The sequence below is a fragment of the Rutilus rutilus genome (genome assembly GCF_951802725.1).
Source record: "Rutilus rutilus genome assembly, chromosome: 13".
Lineage (NCBI taxonomy): Eukaryota > Metazoa > Chordata > Actinopteri > Cypriniformes > Leuciscidae > Rutilus > Rutilus rutilus.
This window is the reverse complement of record NC_140218.1, coordinates 16,438,110-16,460,444: the sequence shown is the minus strand read 5'-3', so window position 1 is coordinate 16,460,444 and position 22,335 is coordinate 16,438,110. Positions and strand designations below refer to the sequence as shown.

The following is a 22,335-nucleotide window of genomic DNA, read 5'->3' as shown; positions in this document are numbered from 1 at the left end:
GCTCCTTTTCAGCTTTTATTTCCCCGTAGCCTCCCTCCTCTGTGTACTTTCCTCCATTTGGTCTGCCGTTCCCACACTCTGTATAGTGAAGCTGTCAGTAAGTCTCTCTCCCATAAACTCGTTGGGTATAGTGTGAGTATGTGAGGATTTTGTGTGTTCAGTGGACCGTGGCAAACCCTGCACCAGCCATATGCTTAATCATCAGGGTGTGCCTTACATTTCTCCCAGCCTCCCTCGCTCGCTCGCTCTCCCTCTCCAGGTGTTTTAATGGGATTTGATTTTATATCTGTAGCAGCGGTAGAGACATATTACGGGACCCGTTCTGTATCCATGGCAATCACATGCACACACTGAGGCCATATGTAAAGTTGAAAGAGTGTGCGAGCGTGCACTTGTGTGTGCATGTGCCCTGCTGTTCTCCGTCTCCGTGAAGACAGCGAGGCCCTCTTCTGGCGGCGCGTCAAAGCCTGCTATCACCACGGGAGCCATGGGTATGTTTACAAGGAAGTGAGTGTAAGCTCTAAAAACATCCAACAGAATCAGATCAGAGCCGGAGAGCGAGTATGTGTGTGTGTTTGTGAACACTGAGCTTGACTTTACCTCCCTCTGATTTCCCTGGTATAATATATCAAAGCTTCCCTTTATGTGTGTGTCTGTATATTCGTCTTTCTCTTCAGATCGCCATTCGCTCTTACACACCTGCCACCGTACTCGCCAAAACATAACCACACAAACTCAGACCCTCATCATAGCGGGAGCACAAATCCACATGTGAGCACACAATTTCAGATATCGGCACAGTTGACCAACTCTGCTGGAAATGAAAATGAAACCGCTTTATCATAATGGATTCTCCTGTAAACCCTAACACTCAAAATAATTAACAGGTTTGAGTAGAGCCAACTCAAATTAAACAAATTAGTTCAAATTCACTTTTATGAGTATTTAGAAGTTTTGGGGTGTTTTTTAAATTCACAAAACTGACACATTTTAAGTAAACTGAATTGTTTAATTGTTTTGAGTTTTATGAACTTGTTTCTTTTAATTTAGACAAACTTAAATTTAACTGAAACTGGGCTGGGATTTCTATTTCCCAGCATGCTTTGTCATAACACTCAAAAGGGAGAGTAAATCAAAGCTTTAGCGTAAGTTCTGCCAGGAAGACTCAATTGTTTTACGTCACTTATAACCAATCGTGTTCTAATACTTGCAGTATCAATTAGGCTACCTTACTTAATTACTATTCAATTACCTCCATCCTCCCCACCACCACCAGGATGGTCCCTGTCCATACCGCCCCTGCCTTCGTCTTCAGATGCAGATTATGAGCTACGAAAGGGGCCTACGCCAAAGAACTTTATAAATGCTTGCTGGGCTGTTAATAAATGTATGCTTTGTTACACTATTTTGCCTCCCGAGTCTTTCTGGTAGAAATACTATAATTAAGTGTTATATAATATTTTTGTGTGCAAGGTCAGTGTTAAGTGGGAGATTTAGTAGTGTTTAATGTTTTGTTATGCTGGTTTAAAAGAGTTTCTGTTATGTTTTTTTTTTTGTAGGGCTACCATCATGGCGACTAGTGGAGCATGAGCTTAGATTGAGAACAGATACATGTTAAATGTTTTATATTGCTGTATTCATTCAGCAAGTGAAATGCTATGCTAATGCTATCAAAGCAGTATGTAAGGTAGCATTTATTGAATTAGCTAGTTAAAGCTAGCCAAGTTTCTGCTACTAAAAATATTTAAGTTAAGATTACACAATAATTTAATAATAGTTCAATGTATGAGTACAAGTTCTCCTTACACTAGTTCTCCTTACTTAAACTTTAAATTTATTAACTTAAAAAAAATGTATGTAACTGATTACCTCAAATTTTTTGAGTTTTGCCAACTTATTCAGGCTAAGAAAATTGTGCTCAGGTTTGCTAAAGTCTAAAAGATCTCTATGAACCCTCTATGAATATTTCTCATCCAATTCTTCCAAAACCAAATAACCTCCACGTACGTTTTTATAGCTCTATAATATTACTGTACTTTGAGGCTTACTGTACTTATGATTAATCGGAATAAAACACAATGATCAAACTGAACTAAATATGCTGTGTGTTTCAATGGTGAAAGTGAAAAGTTCGATGGTTTAACATTTGGAAACAAATCAAGACAGCCGCAAATAATAGGCAATTTTATAGTTGTACTGCTAAATTAAAAATATGATATTACTTTTCTTTAATACAAGTTTTGTTTTGTTTTTTACAGTGAATTGCAATATCATTATTATTTTATGAAATATTTTTATTTGTCCAGCCCTACAAGCAAGCACAGCAAATCAGGAGTGTTTTTTTTATTGCATTTTAAAAAACGCAATCATTTTTTAATGAGAAAAATCGGTTTGATTTTTATTCCTCAAATCCTGTCTGCAGCCTTACAAGACGTCAGCATTTGTCTCTATTTTTATTTCTCCAAAGGAATTATAAGAGAAACATCTTAGACAATGTTGAAACTTCGATAAAACATCTCTTCAAACAACAACTCCTGAGCTATGAAAAACAACTTCTGGGGCATTACAATTGTGATTATCATTGTGATAATTCTCATTATGTCCATAAATAGCCTATTTATATGGATTCTTCTGTCAAATATTTTTCAAGAGTCTGTGTGTCCAAGCATTGAGACCTCCAGTACACCAGCACCAAATGGTGTGGATAGCTGAGGTCATAGGTCATCCAGGAGGACCTAAAGGGCACAAAGAAACAAATGGCAGCTCTGGTGGCAGAGTAAGAATTTGCTTGTAATGAGACCTTCCTCCTCAGATGCTGGATGCTTGTTAAATCAGATGTCTGAACTTTGTTCAGCATGGTTTCTTTGAAGTATTTGAAGCATATTTTGCTGAAGCAGGGGAGAGAAGGATAACTGTAATGCTCAATAAATGTCAAAACTCAGTGGACATAGCCTACAAGATATGATTCAATCTTCAAAAATCCCAGAATAACAGACTATCTCAGTTTCAGACGTTTTGTAAAGTATTATTCAAATCAAATCAATCTTTCAAAATGTACATTAACATTTGGCCTGATAAACAACTTCATATTCTAGTCTCACTATTAAAGTCATTGATATTAAAATAAATATTGTATGAATATGTGCTGTGTACAAACTAACACAACATTGATACAAATTATTTCCATTATCATCAGCCTTCGATTAATTCTAGTTTTACTGTATCTGAATTTAATATATACATTTTCTTGAGATAGATTTTTGAGGAAATTTAACAGAGCTGTACGCTGAACATTTTCTGAATAAAAGAGCAAAATCCAAAACGTGTTGCAATTATCTCTGCTCTCCTTATTTATATTTTCCTGTCCGATCCTGCATCAGATTACCACCAACTGTTTTTCAGTTGTCCATACAAAAATATTATTTCTGCTGTGTGCTGATTCTCACCGGACATGTGTGTGTAAAAGCTCATTGATGTGCGTTTTTAAGTAGTGTTCATTCTGAAGAGGTGTTGTGTGGCCAAAATCGAGAATGACAGGACAAGAGGAAACAGGGGGCGAGTCAACTTCCTACACAGAATGACAGAACCAATCACTATCTCAGACCACACACACTCACACACATACGTATTTATCAGTTCACAGAATCCCAATAGAGATGGAAATTTCTTTATGAAAAAGAGAAAAACGTGAATAACTTAGTTTGACTTAGTGTTTATAAACGAAACCCGTTATAAATTAGTCACCAACAAAAAAATGTCTTCAATTTTTCACTCTACCGTTCTCCATCATTTATTAAATACAGTTGGAGACTCAATGTCCTCATTTCTTTCAGCTGACCAGTCTCACCGAGAGAAGCTGAAGGAAACAGATGATTTGAAGCTCAATGTTGAAAACTTGAGTGAGGTGGACCGTAACGAAAAACAGATGCTCGAGTCGCTCTCGTTCCTCCCCGTTTCTCTTTCTTTCTTACTCCACTCCCTGTCTCTGACTGCGCTACAGATTCAATTTTTATTTTTTTATCTCAAACTGTCTTACTTAACATTCATTTAGATAAAAATATAATGTCTGGACATGTGCTTCAGACCTCAGAATTAAATTAAAGAGAATAATAGCAGTACATTTGTTACGAGTATATCTGGATTACATAGCCAATGACTTTCTATATTAGTAGGCTACTCTTTAAGTAGTTTATGGGTGTTATATATATATATATATATATATATATATATAGGGTATATATTACTTCATTTAATTGAGGAATGTGTGTATATATATATATATATATATATCCTTCCTCATATACATATTTACATATACACATATATGCATTACACACACACACACACACACACACATATATATATATATATATATACACACACACATATATACATTACACACACATATACATATGTATATGTGTATATATGTATGTATATGTGTGTGTGTATATGTATGCATGTATGTATGTGTGTGTGTATGTATGTATGTATGTGTATATATATATATATATATATATATATATATATATATATAGTAATATATATGTGTGTGTGTGTGTGTGTGTGTGTGTGTGTGTGTGTGTGTGTGTGTGTGTGTGTGTGTGTAATGTATATGTATATGTAAATATGTATATGAGGAAGGATATATATATATATATAGCAATAATATCCTTCCTCATATAGGTATATATAACAGTAGTGGCCAAAAGTGATGTGTGGAGCTTATTCATCCTTAAAACAAACTATTTGGCAAAGGGTAATGCAAAATACATTCTTAAAACAAGTCATATCATAAACAATTTAGCTTTCAAGTAAATTTCTACTTAAATTATTAAGAAATTATTTTTTGTAGTGTACACTTTGTAGACGTTGGTAGTCTCAGGCAAGGCGGCATGCAAAAACCTGGTGTGCATTTCCTGCGATTCAACCAAAATATACAGGGCAGACACAGCTGGTCCAACTAAGCTAGGACAAATCTGCCAAACGGTTATCAAATTAAGCCAAATTAGTGAGATAACAGCTCCCCACAATACACATATACTTTCAAACTGACATGAGAACCCCGCAAAGGCTCTTCAAATAAACCTGTGACAAACCAAAACACACACGTCCGTCTGAGGGGGATGTGTGCTGTCAGCAAGGAGTCATGAGGAATATTGCATAAAGATCAGAAGAGGAAAGTAAAAATTGACATTATTGTTGTGGGAAAGGGGGGAAACGCGAAGAAACAAAGAGAGAGAGAGAGAGAGAGAGAGAGAGAGCAAGGAGGAGACGGACCCGAGGTCTAATCGATTCCATCCTTGCTTGTTAAGATATGCTGCTTTTCTTCTGCTGACACATAAAATAAAGAGAGCTGGTAATGCTATCTCTGAAAAGTCCACTCCACCAAGTTCTCGCTAAAGCAGGCACAGCTGTTAAATGAATTTTCTCTTAATGTAAAGCCAAAGTAAGACATCACTGTAAAAAGAGAGAGAGAGAGAGGGAGGCAGATGATATCATCCATCTTTCACCCCCTCCTCCTCCTCCTATTCCTCGTTCGGCTAATTTAATTGTCAAGGTGAAAACGGGAAGTTCTGTCGTTTCGCTTCATAAACATCGACTAGTCATCGGCTAGTGTGTATTAGCAGAGGCTTATCTCCGGCTTGTTGCGGATGATGATGAATGCGTGTCTCCCTGAGGTCCTGTAGAGAATATGTGCGAGAGAGCGTGTGTGTTTTTTGTGTATGACGGATGGTGTAACGAGTGTTTATGGTGCGTGTCGTGTGGTCTTCAGTATTAGGAAAAGAGTTTGCAGGAGGTAGGGTCTTCTCCAGGGGACGATCACGGCAAACCGTGCCTGTTCCGGCCACGGAAACTCATGTAGGAAGGTTCACTGGAACACCAGAGGAGTCTAGAATATGAAGAGAGACGAATCATTTCAAAGTAACGCACAAGTAATTAGAAACAACCGAGGGCCAGAGCAACGCCCAAAGGCATGAGCGTGTAAGTAATTCATTTTCACTGTGTTTTACAAACGTAAGGTCCAATTAGAGCATTGTAAAGATGTGAGGTCTTTAATGTGCCAGCCGCAGGTGTATTTGCACATAGTGAAAATGTTAAGACAAAACACACAGGGTTTCTGCACTCACTTTGCAAAGAGGGAACACATGGAGTGTGTCAGTGGGATCAGTAAGGTGCACAGTTTCAAGCTTTATGATGGTCTGAATTGACCAGAGGCATATGCTTCATTAAATGCTAGAAAAATATATCCTGGGTTCAGTATAAATTAAGATCAACTGCCAGAATTCGTGGCCTAATACCACAAAAATAATTTCCAACTGTCCTTCCATTGCTTCAAAAAGCGCACAAATTTGAATTACTGTGAGACACTTGCAATGGAAATGAACACCAGCAATCTGTACACATTAATATACTCATAATAGTATAGCCACAAGATGTAAACTATATACAGCAACAAACATGGCTTTAGTGTGAAAAATAAATCTGTGTAACGTCACCAATATGCCTAAATTTACTGTAAAAAAGTATTTCAACATCTTTACAGCTCAAATGATACTCAATTTTAACAGAATAATCGATGTAAATGCTTTTTATAAAATTATAGGCGTTACATTTCTCCTTCACTTCCATTCACTTCCATTGCAAGTGCCTCACCGTAACCGTGATTTTTTTTAAAGAAATGAATGAATGAATGAATGAAAGAAAGAATGAAAAAGAATATTTTTGTTGTAATCAACATTATGCCACAAATGCTGTTGATTGAGTTCAACTCATTTTTAAGATGGAACATTCCTTTACAGATTAAATGTGACTCAGCCAATGGTGTGAGTTTGGAGGTGGGACTACCTGTTCATTTGACCAATGGCAAAAAGTGTAGGTTCAAAGAAACCTGTTTGAAGCTATTCTTTCTGATTCAGGTTGATGATTCAAGTGGCACAGAAATTACACTTACAACATTTAAAAAGTATATAAAGTCACATCATTAAACTCTTTTACAGTCCACAACACGGTTTATTCCTCCATTTGGTCTATTTCTTCTTAAAACAGAGATCAAGAGACTCGTGTTTGTACTTTTCATCTGCGTTTGTTCCTTTACGGTCAATAATGAGGTCTTAAACCACTCGGTCTGCGGTAAAAAACAAAACAAAGAGCCATAGTTTCCTCTCTTTTGTCTTTTTATGCTAGCATTTTCCGACTGCATTCGGTGACCGTGTTTTTTCCCCCCTCTCTCTTCTCTTCCCTCTTATTGTTGCTGTAAATCCGAAGGGCCCTTTTGCAGTTTTACTGGAACAGAGAGTCATTAAATGGTTGATTTCAGATGGCAGAGTGTGAATGTTTTAAATTAACTTTATTGATCTGCTAGTCCGCCAGTCAGCCAAGGAAAAATTGACACCCGCTTGGCGCATGGGCAGTAGATTTGCACCTCGACCGTTTAAAACGTATGCTTAGCGAGGCTGGCCGTGCTCCGCGCACTCGCACTCGGTGTGGTTTGGTGAATACAACAAATGGTTTGGACATTTGAGGACCTGAGAGATTGGCATCAAATAAAAAGTGAATTGGTATAGATGCTGTTCCTTTGGGAAACAACAGGTTAAAACCTTTTTTTCTGGGTTCAAAATGGATGTCTTGATAACAAGTATGTTAATCCAAAAAAACTAAAATAAAAGAAACCGAAATTTACACACTTCTAAAACTGTTTGGAAACTTACTATAACCCTTTTATGATATAAACATTTAATCACATTAGTATTTTCAATAGTCTCTTGCATTCTCTCAGTGTTTTTCTTGTCCTGGACCCAACTGCTTTTAATTCAGCCCCAGCATCTAACTGCCAATCATTCTTTTAAGGGGCGGCTTCAGTTGGGGTCAGCTGACACTTAAGGGTTCAAAGACCAGAGGGAGGAGAACTCATTTTGATGGGTAGACTACTAGGTGTGTATTGGGGGAGAATGCATTTCTGTCAACACCTAATTGGTCTACTCACAGGAGAATATTCTTATCACACACACACACACACCACTCTCTTATTCAGAACCAGTTCCATTTTTTTAAATAGCTGAATGACATTCAGTTCCATTAATGGTTCTCATACACGCATTTTTGGAATACAACACTAAAATAATCAGAGTTTCCAGCACTATTTATAGAGCGGCACCACAACTTCAATACTCAAACTAAAGCATAAAACAGAAAGCATGGTCAGTGTAGTCCTGATTAGTGAACAAATGTTTTTATGAGGCGGTTCTTTTTAGCGAATCAAAAGCATAATGCGTAAAGCAGTGTAGTCCGACTCCTGAATCAAACACGCATAACTAATCAGCGATGTTATTGACTGGTTGTTTATATGACAGTGTTCAGTTTTGTTTGTTTAATATTGATGTTTAATACGCCAATTAACGGAGGCTCAAAAAAAAAAGACTGTTACGTCATTAAACATTATTTTAAATTTTATTTTAGAATGAAATTGCATTAAAGTCGCAATGAAATGGAAGTAGTGAAAAGATTTTTTCTTGCGTATTGTGACGTACATATGTGAGCTTGCAGTCAAATGTAAGAAAGCGGCGGGGTTTAAGCGGAGTAAATGATTGAAGCAGTACACCAGAGGGAAGTCTGTCATTTCATCAGAAGATCGAGTTATGACAATGTCAGTTTGATTAAGGTCAAAGGTTTTTTACGAGGTTTATAAAAAACATATGCAAGGATGAATTTTTGACTAATAACATGCATTTAGAAAATACATAGGGTGAATTTCCATTACATACCAACTTTAAGAGTACTAAAAGAACCATTAAATAGAAGAATTAAGGATCTGGAAGCATTAAATTGCCATTCCCATCATTAAACACTAACTCTCTCCTTGATATTCAGAAACCCTATGGTAGCAGCATTTCTTAGGTACACTTTTATCCAAAAACCAACTCAAACATCTCCGCCAACACCAGTCTAAAATACGCCACTCATTCACTGCAACCTCACCAGTCAACAAAGTTCAAGCACACACACCAGGCCATTTTCCAGTCTACTCGGTCTCCTGTGTGTCCTGGATGTGAATAGGTACTTCATTAATTTCATCTGTTCCAAGCTGAAGCCCGGAGAGCTGACTCCATCATTACACCAATAACTCCACACATTAATCTCCCTCCTAGACTGCCACAACTTACCCAAACACACACACTCCCAATTCCTCTCTCCTCAATCTGAGGGCAGAAATATCACGACTCATCCTCTAAGTTTCGCCCCGATTCATTACAAAATACCGGGCCTGTTTAAATGAGACCCCAGTAGAGGCTCAGTTCTACTGCAGGGGCGCCATCTTGGCTTGGGATGTCTGGGCTAAAGCCTCACGGTGTCCCAGAGCAGCGCTGTGTTGGCTCAACTCTGCTGTGGCAGTTTCCTGTAGCTCACGGAGGTCTGGGTTTTAGAATAGGCATGTGCTGCCCTGTAGAGCCAATTGCTCAGTCAGTCAGGCTAAACCCAAAGCGTTTAAATGAGAGCGAGATGAGAAGAACTGGACGTTTTTGGCCGAGACGAGGACAGGATATGCAGTTTAAAAAAAAAGAAGTGAACATTAGCTTGTGAATGAGCACTCAGGGCATCACTTTGGAAGGTTTTGTAATGATAATTTAACATTTATGTTTATAGAGTTTGGAAAAACTACAAGTTACTACAACTACAAGCCACCTAAACTCGTTATCATACATATAGGTTTACTTTAAATGGCAATTAAAAATAAATATTTAAGATATTTAAAAGATAATAACAATAATAATAAATGTAAAAAATAAATAAATGAAACCTGCCAAATAATACAGAAAACAAACATAATAATTGGCAAAAAACGATTAATTATCGTTTATTTGAATTTACGAACAAGTTAGAAAAACTTATAAAAATAAAATATTAAAATGTGATGATAATAAATATAAAAACAACAAAAAGTGAAAAAAAAAAAAAAATCAACCTGCCAAATAATGCTGAAAACAAACAAAAATGACAATCATTTTTTTAACGGCAAAAAGATTTTAAAAATGTGACCAAGACAATCCCGACAAAAAGAATTATCAAAAAATAAACCCAAGAACAAGGTGATTAGGACACTGTATCACCCCACAAGGGTTATTTCGTCATAATGACTGCTGATTGCTCATTGTCCTCCTTACTACTTGGTTATATGAACATTAAATATTGCTTTAAAGGGATAGTTCACTTTGAAAATAAATTTTGGTATGTTTTAGCTTACCTCAAGGGCATCTAAGATGTAGGTGTCTTTTTTTCCGCAGTAGTTTCAATTTGGATATTTTTAGGTCAAACCGTTCTTGTCTGTCAGTCATTTCATGCAGGTCTATGGTCACTGTCTCAAAGAGCATGCACAAAGTCCAAATTAAAACAATTCCCCATCGTCCAAATTAAACAATTCCCCATCGTAAGTACACATTGATGGCCTAAGACACGAAACGAGCGGTTTGTGTGAGAAAACGAACAGTATTTATATCGTTGTTATCTCTTGAAAACAGCACACGTCCAAATGATCTGACGGCGCGGGCGGGTATAGATATATACATAGATGTCGCCTTGGCTACGGTTTCGTTCCAATGAACTGCAGTAGCGAAGGCGACATCTAGTGTATACATCTATACCCGCCCGCTGGCGGGTATAGATGTATACACTAGATGTCGCTAGGCTACGGTTTCGTTCCAATGAATGAGCGACATCTGTATATATCTATACCCGCCCGCGCCGTCAGATCATTTGGACGTGTGCTGTTTTCAAGAGATAACAACGATATAAATACTGTTCGTTTTCTCACACAAACCGCTCGTTTCGTGTCTTAGGCCATCAATGTGTACTTATGATGGGGAATTGTTTCATTTGGACGATGGGGAATTGTTTTAATTTGGACTCTGTGCTTGTGTTTTGAGACAGTGACCATAGACCTGCATTATATGACTGACAGACAAGAACGGTTTGACCTAAAAATATCAAAATTGAAACTACTGCGGAAACAAAGACACCTACATCTTGGATGCCCTTGAGGTAAGCTAAAACATATCAAAAATTAATTTCAAAGTGAACTATCCCTTTAATTTGAAATTATTTCATTATGTGATACATATGAGTGATACAAGAGACATGAAACTATAGCACAATGCCACAAATTAGTTTTCAGGGTCATTGATCATACAAATCCATTTGAACAGTGAGAATGCAGCGAACGACCAATCCAGAATCAAGGATTCAAGTAATCAGAATAAAGTGTGGGTAATAAGTAAATACAACTCTTAATGGATCTTTTACTAGAGAGTGAAAGAACAAATGCACCAAACTCTCCTTAGTTGGTAAAATAAATTCTGCCATTAAAAATGGCCCAGTCCTAAAGAGAAGTCCAGAAGACCATTCCTCTCAGCCCAGATGGCCTCACATGTGTATTTTCCTCTCTAACATTTTATTTTTACATTTAATAATCACATAAAAAAAGCTTAGTGTGGTGAACCAGTCTTATGAGGTTACGGGGCCGGAGAATCTCAAAACGGTCTCTTTAATTCCATTCCTCACTCAGCAGGTCACGCTCAATTTTTCCCAATAGATTCGTGGCCAGCCAGATCACACGGTTCTCATCTTTATCATCCTCCAAGACCGCTGCCAAATAATCACAAGGCCCCCTTTTAAAGTGTTTATTTATTTGTTTGTGCCGTCCTGGAGTCCAGAAGAACAATAATTCACTCTTGCTATAGATAGGTACTGGAATAATACGCTGTGAAACTATTAACGAATCTCCTACCGCAACACACACACAGGATTCTTTCTATGGTTGAAATGTATCAAAAAGAAAGAGGGAGTCCTGCAAAGATTTTCCATTATCAAAAGGATTTACAACTTCGGTCTATCAGCAGAACAGAAGAGACAGAGTCAGATGGGGGACGTGGTGAAACACTGACGGATCATCAAGTGAAAGAAAAAAAGGATTACGATCTATAAAACGGTTCCTTTATCCACACAATACTGCATCAAAACACATTCATATATGGGTGCCACAGGCCACAGGGAGGGAGGTGGGGGGGTGCAGCTGGCTCTCTCTCATTAGCCGAGTGTTTGGATCAGGAGTAGCTCTTGTTACAGCAGTAAACTGCAGCTTTGAACTTTTAATAGAGCTCTGAAATCCAAGCAGCCTTTAAAATACACATTTCTGCATAACAGAAAGAGATCGAAAGAAAGACTGAGAGGACGAGGGCGACGGAGAAAGCACAAGGGAGGACTAAACGTACGAGGGACAGAAAGCTGAGAGCTTACTAAAAGAGATTTCATAGATCTTAAACCACTTGAATACTCAATGGTCAAAAGTCCCAACGGCACATCATTTCGCATCAGCGATCCGCCCAGATGTGGCTCAGCAGTGGCCCTCGATAGAGAGCCCTGTGGGTCAGAACCAGAGGTGAGGCCTTAACAAACCAGTTCTAATGAGGCAGAACTGGGTAAACAATTGTGTTTATCATGATTGACAGGTTGACATGATTGACGTGATACAGCAAAAGATGCTTGTTTCTTTCAGTTCACATACTGAAAAGCAAAACCTAAATTATTTCAAATCTACTCCATGCTTAAAATATTTATGTGTACAATACATAAAATAATGTATGAGAAGTCAACAAGCCCATTTAAGGGTAAAAACCTTTAAAAAAAATTTAAATAGTGAGGCAGAAAAGCAGCACAGCCATTTGTAACTTGAATGTGCGAGTCTTCCCCTTCCAGTTATTTTAGCTGTACATAAACAGTCCATTATGCACGCTTTAAATTGCAAACTAGTGTTTGTTATCATATTATTTGAATTTATTATCATAACCATAAACACACTGGTTTGTAGTACAAACATATTTACGGTTTACTGCACTTTTATATAGCGGTTAATGAATTGGATGAGAATATAACTTACTTCCGTTTTGCAAAATGTATGGATAATGAGGTGTATAAACCAACAATATTTTAATAACTTCAACATGTACCCTTGGACTTTGATCTAAATTTGATATCTTGAGGTAATATGTATATTGCAAGGTCATAATGTATATGAAGACTGTCATTCACATTTCTGAAAATGTAAACAAAAAAACGGGGCAATAATTGAGTGAAAATTGAGATGTATATAAAGTTTGACCAAATAACACGCTCCACTGAACAGTGTGCAAGTTTGTTTATTTGAGCTAATATGTATTTACAGGCCACAGAGAAAAACGGTTATAAGCAGAACTCATTTGATACATTTTTTATAGCACATCTGAGTAAAACATATGTAGACCTTCGTAAATGCCAGAAACTGCATCTTGCAAATTCATTTAAAATCCTTCAGCTTAATTTGAAACTATCCAAACAAGTAGGATGTTAAAGCCTCCCCAATTTCACTGACATATCCGAGTTAAACTGGAGCGCCACAGGGCTAACACATGGGAAAAGACACACAAATATATATACATTCATGCCCTCGGGCAGACTCAGCACCCCCTCTCCCCTGCTGAAGTCTCTAATCATGTCCAGGAACACGAAAGACAAGTCAAAACGCATTTTCCCAGGGTTCACAGCAAGCGAGACCCACCACTGCCAATCAATGAGCGAGAGGTCAGGTGGTCATAGGTGTCACATGACATCACAGACAGGTGGACTACGCAGGTGATCTCTGATGAAAATGAAATGACTGAAATGAATTTATGTGGCTCAGTTGTAATATAATGGAGGGAAATAGAAACCAGTGTATCAAATGAAAAGCAAATCTGAATATTAAATTCGTTAAATGGAACATATTCACAATGACTGACACTGAGGTCATTCCTTTTAACTCCACGTAGGCCGCAGAGAGAGAGGGATAAAGAGTTTATGTTATTTTTCATTTCCTGGGAATTGGCCTTGTTTCCTTGTTTCCACAGCTCGACTGCTGTGCTTCCGTACGCAACTTATCGGATCGCTTATCAGTCCGTTTGAAGCGCTCAGTGTCTCCAAACCCCACGCTTGCACCCACGATCTCAGCTTGAACATTAAATATTCCTTCCTTCAACAGAATGGCGGCGTTCCAGAGTCAAAGCCTACATGGCTAAGCAAATAAAAGAAGCCATTGCATGTATCTTGGCAAAGACACATCATCAGATAAACAGTTTCAAAAAGCCAACATAGAACTATGCGCAACCCGAGACAATATCAACAAATACGTCCTGCGCATTTTCAGAGTGGGATTAGACAGAGGGCTTCATGGTTTAATACAAACAAACACAGTGGCCGTGCATGAATAGTAGTCTGCCTTTAATTCTCTCTAATATGTATAATAATAAGCTGAATATAACAATTATATATATATATATATATATATATATATATATATATATATATAAACATATACACACACTTGATGTCATATTAAAATATATATTTTTCAATTTGTGCCTAGTAATGCAAACATTTATGAAATATCTTGTGAATTTGTGTATTGGGATGACATTTTTGCATTTTAAAATGGGTAAACTATTGAAGGTAGGTCAGGTGTGGGCAAGCTGTTAGGTCAACTGTCTGCTTTAGAAATAAATCAGTAAATAAATAATTTAGCTATAAAACAAACAACATTTGTAAGTAATAAAAAAAAAAAAAAAACAGCTTACAATGTCCATAAGTTAGTATCAAAAAAACGACATATTATAAATATATATTTACACACACACACAAACATGCATGTATTAAACGCACATTAAAATAACTTTTATTAAAAAAAAAAAAAGTCTGAACAGTTATGGTATACTTGTTTCTGAAAAAGAATGATAAAAAGGATGATGAAATGAATAACTGTTAAGAGATGCACTGCTGTTACTGCTATTAAATGGTCACACACAAAAAAACATTATTTGTTTGTATTTGTATATTGTAAAACTACAAATTATTTAAAATATTTCTAACACTAAACAGGTCTGTCTAGATAAAAAATACATTGACTTTTTATAGTTTAATATAAATAATAATAATAATAATAATAACAACAACACCACAAACAACAAATTATTATAATAATATGACATTATTATTATGCATACATTCCTATGGCGATATCACCACATTCTAACCGTTTACTATTCAGACATCTAAATCATACTTCAAATCAACTGAAACTAAAATTTCAAATAATATAGCCCTTTGACATTTTTCTAATTTCTAAATGTTTTATGTGACAACATTACTGAAATCTACTGTCAAGAGTCAAGCCAGTTTGTTGATCTGTGCTGCCCTCTGCTGGTCAGTTCTCAAGGAATAACATGATTTCAAAATCTATGATGAGAGTAAAATGGGGCACCTTTTAAAACAATTCGAACGATTCTAACTATTTGGAAATACACATATTGAAGTAAGTTTGCGCCAACACAGATATTGTGTTGTTGTGACGTATAAAAAGCGACTACAACAACATTTCCCGACATGCACTGTACAAGTTGCCATAGCGCCACGTTGGTTTACCAACAAATATGGCGCACAGCCCGTCTCGTGTTTTTGCTGCAGTTTCAGCGACTGCTGGTGATGTTTACCGAGACGAAAACGGATCGGTGTTCTATCAGGGCCGCAAGGAAACACCTTTACACATTCAAAGTAACGTGAGAGTGGTTCAGGTGACGGGCTGTGCGGAGATATCGTTTCCTCCGGACCGCGCGACCGTTTCCATCAGCGTCAAAAACAGTAAAGAAAATGTTAACGACGTGACTAACAGTGTTTCGCGAAGACTGGAATACGTACTACAGACTGCGAGACAGCATGACGTTAAGGTGCTAACTTAATTGATTAAAATGTGCGTATTTCTAAAAAAAAAAATTAAATAAAGAACAAGCGATTCCAGTATCTTCTTTCCAAACAGGAAGAAAACATCACTGTGGCCAAACATTTACAAAGAGAGGAGGAGCTCTTCCACATGCAAGCTGAGGTTAGATGGATAGAGGTGGCCTATCTTGTCAGGTTATATGTTTGCTCTTTATTTATCTATTTTGTCTTTGCAGGTGCTTATTGTGTTTTCAGACTTTGAGAAGATGCAGCATGCACGCTCAGTTTTGATTGAAAAACTAGACAAAAGCGTGTGTGTTGGTGACCCTTACTACAGTCACAGTGCCGAAAGCCTCAATTTGTTAAGGTGAACAACATCAGTCTTCATGTAAAGCTCCACTGTAAGCCTGAACATCCATCTGCCATCTAAAATTAATTAATATGCCTGTTTGTAATGATTTGAATGCAGGCGGCGAGTGTGTTTGGAAGCAGTGGACAACGCTCGACTAAAAGCCAGCGAGGCGTGTGGCATTCTGGGACAAGCTCTGGGACGCCCGCTGCTTGTACGCGAGGAGGAATCACGAGAGTGGACCAGCGGCCAGCATGAAGTCACTGGCTCTCCTCTAACACTACATCAGAGGACTGGGCTTACATTAGTCTCTGTCTCTTCACGTGTGTTTGTGACCTTTGAATTGCGACCAAAGGAAAGCAACAGGAGGAAATTTTGACGTTTTTCTTTAGCAATAATAAAATTACATGATTTTTTTCCAAGTATCTGCTGACTAAACCTGTTAACACAGTTCTATGAAGTGAGTACCATAGAGCAGTGGTTCCCAATTCCAGTCCTCGTGACCCACTGCTCTGCACATTTTGTCTCCCTTATTTAACACACCTGAACCAGATCATCAGCTCATTAGGAGAGACTCCATGAACTGAACTGAGTGTGTCAGATAAGAGAGACCTACAAAATGTGCAGAGCAGTGGGTCACGAGGACTGGAATTGGGAACCACTGCCATAGAGGACCACCAATATTCACAAAAGGGCCTAAAATAAAGATACCACATGTTCCTACTGATGTTTTAAATAAATAAATTCTCCAATCCAGAGTATATTGAATAGCACTGTGTGCAACTCAAAAGGTAATGCTAAAAACTTGGTCCGAACCAATTAATTGAGCAGTACTCAAGCATACTGGTAGAATCATATTTGCATGTTAGAAAACACTGTTGAAACCTTAAAGTCTAATAAGTGAGTTGGATGAGCCTGTGTTTGAATAGGGAATAGGCTACATACTCATATACTGATGCGTGTACGCATCTTGCACGCAAAATGGATGTCATATTTGTTTGGTTTCTAAAAATTGTTCTCATATTTCTAAAAACAAAAATTAGAGGTCTATAAGACTTCTGTTAATTATAGTGCCAAACACTATGTAATTATATCTATATTAGCAAGACAGGGCAGACTTCTTTCATGAATCAGAATGCCCCTATGTTGCTTGTTATAGCTGGTAATGTAATGTGAAATATGGTACTCTTCTGTGATGCTTGAAGTGAACTGTCTTCATATTCTCTTACTTTTGGTGATTCTCTTTCCATACACAAGACTGACCATGAATTTTCTTGGCAATGATTTTCCGGGGTAGGTAAGCTCGGGAGGACTCAGACACACACATTCACACCTACAGACGATTTAGCGTCTCCAATTCACCTATACTGCATGTTTTTGGATTGTGTGGAAAACTGGAGCACCAGGTGAAACCCCACACAGACTCAGGGAGAACATGCAAACTCCACACAGAAAGAAATATGAAGGAGAGTGTTTACCACCTGCCCTGGTAATAGATATCCATTCTTGCATGACCTAAACAGATTCATTTTGGAAAAAGCTGGATAAAACAGGGTTTATAGCTATTATAAAAAAATATATATAACAAATGACCGACACAGCTGGCAGGAAATGTAAAAAAAAAAGAACATGAACACAATATCAGGATATTGAATACATGTAGGCTATATCAAAACAAAAGACAAGAGGCTTGGGTACTGAAAATGAAACACAATATAGGCAAGTGAATGAACTCCTACCAAAAAAGCTATTCGATCACTGAAGCTGTCAGATTGACTGAATAATAAACCCAGTTAGTCAATTCGTTAAGCCTAAAATGTGTAAAGCTTGTATACTCGTTGGACGTTTAACAAAAACGCAAAAATATTAAACCACACTGATTTAGGCGTCATAAACACGAACCTGTGCTTGGGCGACAAACAGCGAGATATTGACAACCACCTGCTCTCAATTAACATTTTAACAAGCGTTTGAGAACAACACTACTCTCATGACTGCTATTTTATGATCCATCACTCCAAAAACATCTTACTTGAAGGAAAAAACACGCCACATACCTGCATCTGCCGAGCACGTGACGATCACCGGATCCTCCTGCGTCTTCTTCACCTTATCATTTGCTTTAGTTTGATACATCAAATATCTCGATGTATTACTATTATTATTATTATTGTGTTTTTGAGGAGCACTGTCTAAACACATTCTACTCGGTGTCTCCCAAGATATTATGGGAATTATACATAGACTGATAGACAACTAAAAAGACAACATTTCGAGAAGCAATATTTTAAATAAATTAAACTTTAATAATATATAAGGGTTGTATTTATGGCTTTACTTTGAACACTGTTTATTACATTCTTAATACTGTTTTACACAACAAATCCTTATATGTTGTTCATCTAAATAAATAGGCTATATCATAGTGACATCGAAATTCATTCATATCCTGGAACCCATTTGAGTCAGATCAACATGCATGCATTTTGATCCAATGGCATATTCTAAAATCATTTCGCTTTGACATCAAAAATAGTTCTGCTCATAACTTTACGTATCTCTTGCAAAATCTTTTAAGACATTTATCTTTTAAAAAAACATTTGTTTTTTTTTAGTTCTTCAGTTTAATAACTAAAATTGCTCAGTGTAAATGCATATGGGGTATGTAAACAGGATATACTATCTCTCAAATTTACTTGCCTCCTTTTTTTCATTGCTTTATAAGAAGAATCAATAGTAGCAGGCATCATGTCTGTGATTCCAGGTGTTTTTAAAACATCTTGATGTATAACTCCTTCAGTCGTGAGGGTAGATTTCTTGCAACCATTCCTCCATAACAAACTTTTCCCCATCGAAGTGTGAAAAATAGCGCTCCAGAGTAGGAATGTCCGGCTGTGGCACAAGACAGACACACACACTGATTAAGATTGAGACTGATTAAGTCCAATAACCTAAACAACCTAGAAGAATACAAAAGACGTAAAGGATTTCTCTGCACCTCAAAGCCTTGAAAGAGCTTCACGTTATTCTGGGGAATGTATCCGATCATTAGTGAGGAGGAATCAGGCCCACTGAACAGAATTCTGTAATGAGGACTGTCCTTGGCTCTCTCCAGCTACACACAAATACACATTTTTAACGGACTAGGCTACTGTTATATTTCTGTGGTTTCAGGTTATGACATTGTTTTACAAACCTCTGAGTCTGAGAATTTCTTTCTCTTGATCCACTCTGGCGGGGCTCGAAGTCCTGCATCCCAGCCCACTATCACCCCAACCATTTTATTCTGTGTCTCCAAGATAACCTGACCCACACGGTGCAGCACGTACGCAGGCCTGGGGCTTCGCACCTCCTTTGAGACTGATTACATATAAACACATCTGTCGTGTTCCGTTACTTCTAATTTTCCATCAAACAAACTTTAAAGACCAGATTAAATGACTGCTGTGAGATTATTCAGAGAAATGACATGTAGGCCTACCTCCAAAGTACCCTTGCTCATTATCATGCATCAACAGATCGATTGCGAGCGCTTCTTCCAGAGTTGGGTACTGTTCCTCTCCCTCTCCGAAGGACCTGTAAAGTGACACAACATCCCACCTCAGCATTTGAGTGATTCAGAATGACTTTAAGAAAAGAAATTGCAAACACTTACGGTAGTTTAGGAATCCAGGTATTTAGCCAGTCGACCCAAGCAGTCGAGTTCAAGTAGGATCCTCTCATGGAGTCCCATGTGTCAAGGATGCTAAATATGGAATATGGAATGGAATATTTCAAAGAGTGACAACAGCAGCAGCCTACTGAACATTATCTTTTCACCTATTTAACAGTCTCTTTTATTGAGAGATGATGAAGTACAGTACCAGTCACACATTTTAAATGATCTAAAAGCTTAAAGGGATACTCCACTTTTTTTGGAAATAGGCTCATTTTACACCTCCCCCAGAGTTAAACAGTTGAGTTTTACCGTTTTTGAATCCATTCAGCCGATCTCCCGGTCTGGCGGTACCACTTTTAGCATAGCTTAGCATAGATCATTGAATCGGACAAGACCATTAGCATCGCTCTCAAAAAAATTACCAAAGAGTTTCGATATTTTTCCTATTTAAAACTTGACTCTTCTGTAGTTACATCGTGTACTAAGACCGACGGAAAATGAAAAGTTGCGATTTTCTAGGCTGATATGACTAGGAACTATACTCTCATTCCTGCGTAATAATCAAGAAACTTTGCTGCCGTACCGTGAGTCCAGCAGGCGTAATGATATGACGCAGCGCCTGAAAATAGGTCTAATAGGTTAGACAAACTTAGTCCCGGTCACCTTGGAAGTTACAGAGCTGGGGACTATTTTCAGGCGCTGCATCATATCATTACGCCTGCTGCACTCATGGTATGGCAGCAAAGTTTCTTGATTATTACGCAGGAATGAGAGTAACTACAGAAGAGTCAAGTTTTAAATAGGAAAAATATCGAAACTCTTTGGTCATTGTTTTGAGAGAGATGCTAATGGTCTTGTCCGATTCAATGATCTATGCTAAGCTATGCTAAAAGTGGTACCGCCAGACCCGGAGATCGGCTGAATGGATTCGAAAACGGTAAAACTCAACAGTTTAACTCTGGGGGAGGTGTAAAATGAGCCTATTTCCAAAAAAAGTGGAGTATCCCTTTAAGCTTTAATGCTTGAAATTTCTTTTGTAGACAAATATTAATGACTAGTAATGTCATTTTGTAGTTAAAATTAATTTGTCACTCTACATGACCATTTAAATAAACTGGAAAAGAAGCTAAAAGTTGGTTTAAAAATAGTTAAAAACTTTAAAGTATTGGTGACCACCGACCTGTCATACAGGCAGTTAACCATGTCCATAAAATATTTTAGGTTAAAACTTGTATGAATGTATACGTTTAAAAGTTTGGGGTTGGTGAGATTTTTAAATGTTTTCGACATAAGATCTTATTTATTTGATCAAAAATATTAAAAACAGTAAAAATGTGAAATATTATTACAATTGAAACTGTTTTCTATTTAAGTATATTTTAAAATGTAATTTATTCCTGTGATTGGTAAAGCTGAATTTTCAGCATCTTCAGAAATCATCCTAATATACTGATTTGGTTCTCAAGAAACATTTCTTATTATTAGTTCTTAAAGAAGTTTTTTTGTAAAAGTCTATACTGTTACTTTTGGTCAATTTTTCACATCGTTGCTGAATACAAGGCTATTAATTTAAACACACACACATCTATTTGTCAAACGTACTGTCCTATCTCTTGTTTAGTGTTTGCGTGATGCGCGTTCACCTCTGCGTGGCGATGTGTCGTTGCGCCGCGTTGCCGCTCGTCCACCTGGAGATGAGATACTGCGCAGGTAAAGCGGACAGCAGAAGCGTCAGCTGCAAGATCACACCTGACGTGATTTGAGGCATCACTGTACATTTAATATGACAGAGATTTCACATCACTATACATGAGCACAGTATGTCACTGTTGTAGTTTTAAAAGTATAAAATAGGCATGTATGTGTAGGCCTACTCTATATTTATTCTCCAATAGGCTATTTCTTCAAAATATTGCACAGTTAAAAGTACCTTACCTTATGCAAGAACTTCAGTGAATAAGCACTGAATTCAATTCACTATTGTCAGAGATACTATTTTTATTTTTAACTTGATAACAGGAAGAGCTCGCCGAAACTCTTAGCTTGTTATGCGTTGTGTGAGCATTGTCTTGAAAACTGAATATGAAATTTACATGCGGGCAGTTTCGGTTTGGCACCTGCGCCACCAAGTTGAACATTAGTTGGTTACTTTAGAGTAGACAGTGCGCATCCAATAGCGGCTGCCCACGAGAGAGGTGTGTGTACAAGTCTCGCGCCGCCACGTCAGGAAAGGACGCCTCGCGCGCATGTTTGGTTTTGTAAGCCAAATATCCTGAATCATAACACACCTTTTTCAAAACTGTAAAAACACCGTTTGTAGTAGACATTCACATTCACAAGTCTGGTTTGTAGCATAGCCATTTTATTTTGTGGTCATAGGTCTGAGAAATGTGTTATTTTAAGTGTATTTAGCAGTCATTTTTTTCTTAAGATTTGATATAAATGTATTTAATATTCATATGTTAAATATAAAAAACACCAGGAATATTCATATGTATATCAGTGCATTCTAATTTAAATTCTATTTTTTTAAATGAAGACAGCCTTTCAT

General features: G+C 37.4%; 2 protein-coding genes across 3 annotated transcripts; one reads left to right on the top strand and one right to left on the bottom strand.

Moving 5' to 3' along the window:
- Positions 1 to 15,449: 15,449 nt before the first annotated feature.
- Positions 15,450 to 17,576, top strand: irak1bp1 (interleukin-1 receptor-associated kinase 1 binding protein 1). 2 transcript variants are annotated; one of them, XR_014629703.1, is made up of 5 exons: positions 15,450 to 15,785; positions 15,875 to 15,940; positions 16,014 to 16,144; positions 16,247 to 16,590; positions 16,797 to 17,576. XR_014629703.1 is itself a non-coding variant. In XM_084429346.1 (4 exons), exons 1-4 carry the CDS (start codon positions 15,492 to 15,494, stop codon positions 16,503 to 16,505), a joined length of 750 nt encoding a protein of 249 aa, XP_084285472.1. In that variant the 5' UTR covers positions 15,450 to 15,491; the 3' UTR covers positions 16,506 to 17,576. The 2 variants fall into 2 exon arrangements, 1 of the variants encoding a protein (XP_084285472.1); XM_084429346.1 differs by having other exon boundaries at positions 16,247 to 17,576.
- An 839-nt stretch (positions 17,577 to 18,415) lies between these two features.
- On the bottom strand, positions 18,416 to 21,956 carry LOC311303058 (uncharacterized protein). Its single transcript, XM_084429330.1, has 7 exons — positions 21,720 to 21,956; positions 21,428 to 21,554; positions 19,782 to 19,871; positions 19,608 to 19,702; positions 19,323 to 19,486; positions 19,125 to 19,241; positions 18,416 to 19,018 (listed from the first exon to the last, which is right to left on the bottom strand). The coding sequence occupies exons 2-7, from the start codon at positions 21,550 to 21,552 to the stop codon at positions 18,923 to 18,925; spliced, it is 687 nt and encodes a 228-aa protein (XP_084285456.1). The 5' UTR covers positions 21,553 to 21,554; positions 21,720 to 21,956; the 3' UTR covers positions 18,416 to 18,922.
- Between the last annotated feature and the right edge of the window lie 379 nt (positions 21,957 to 22,335).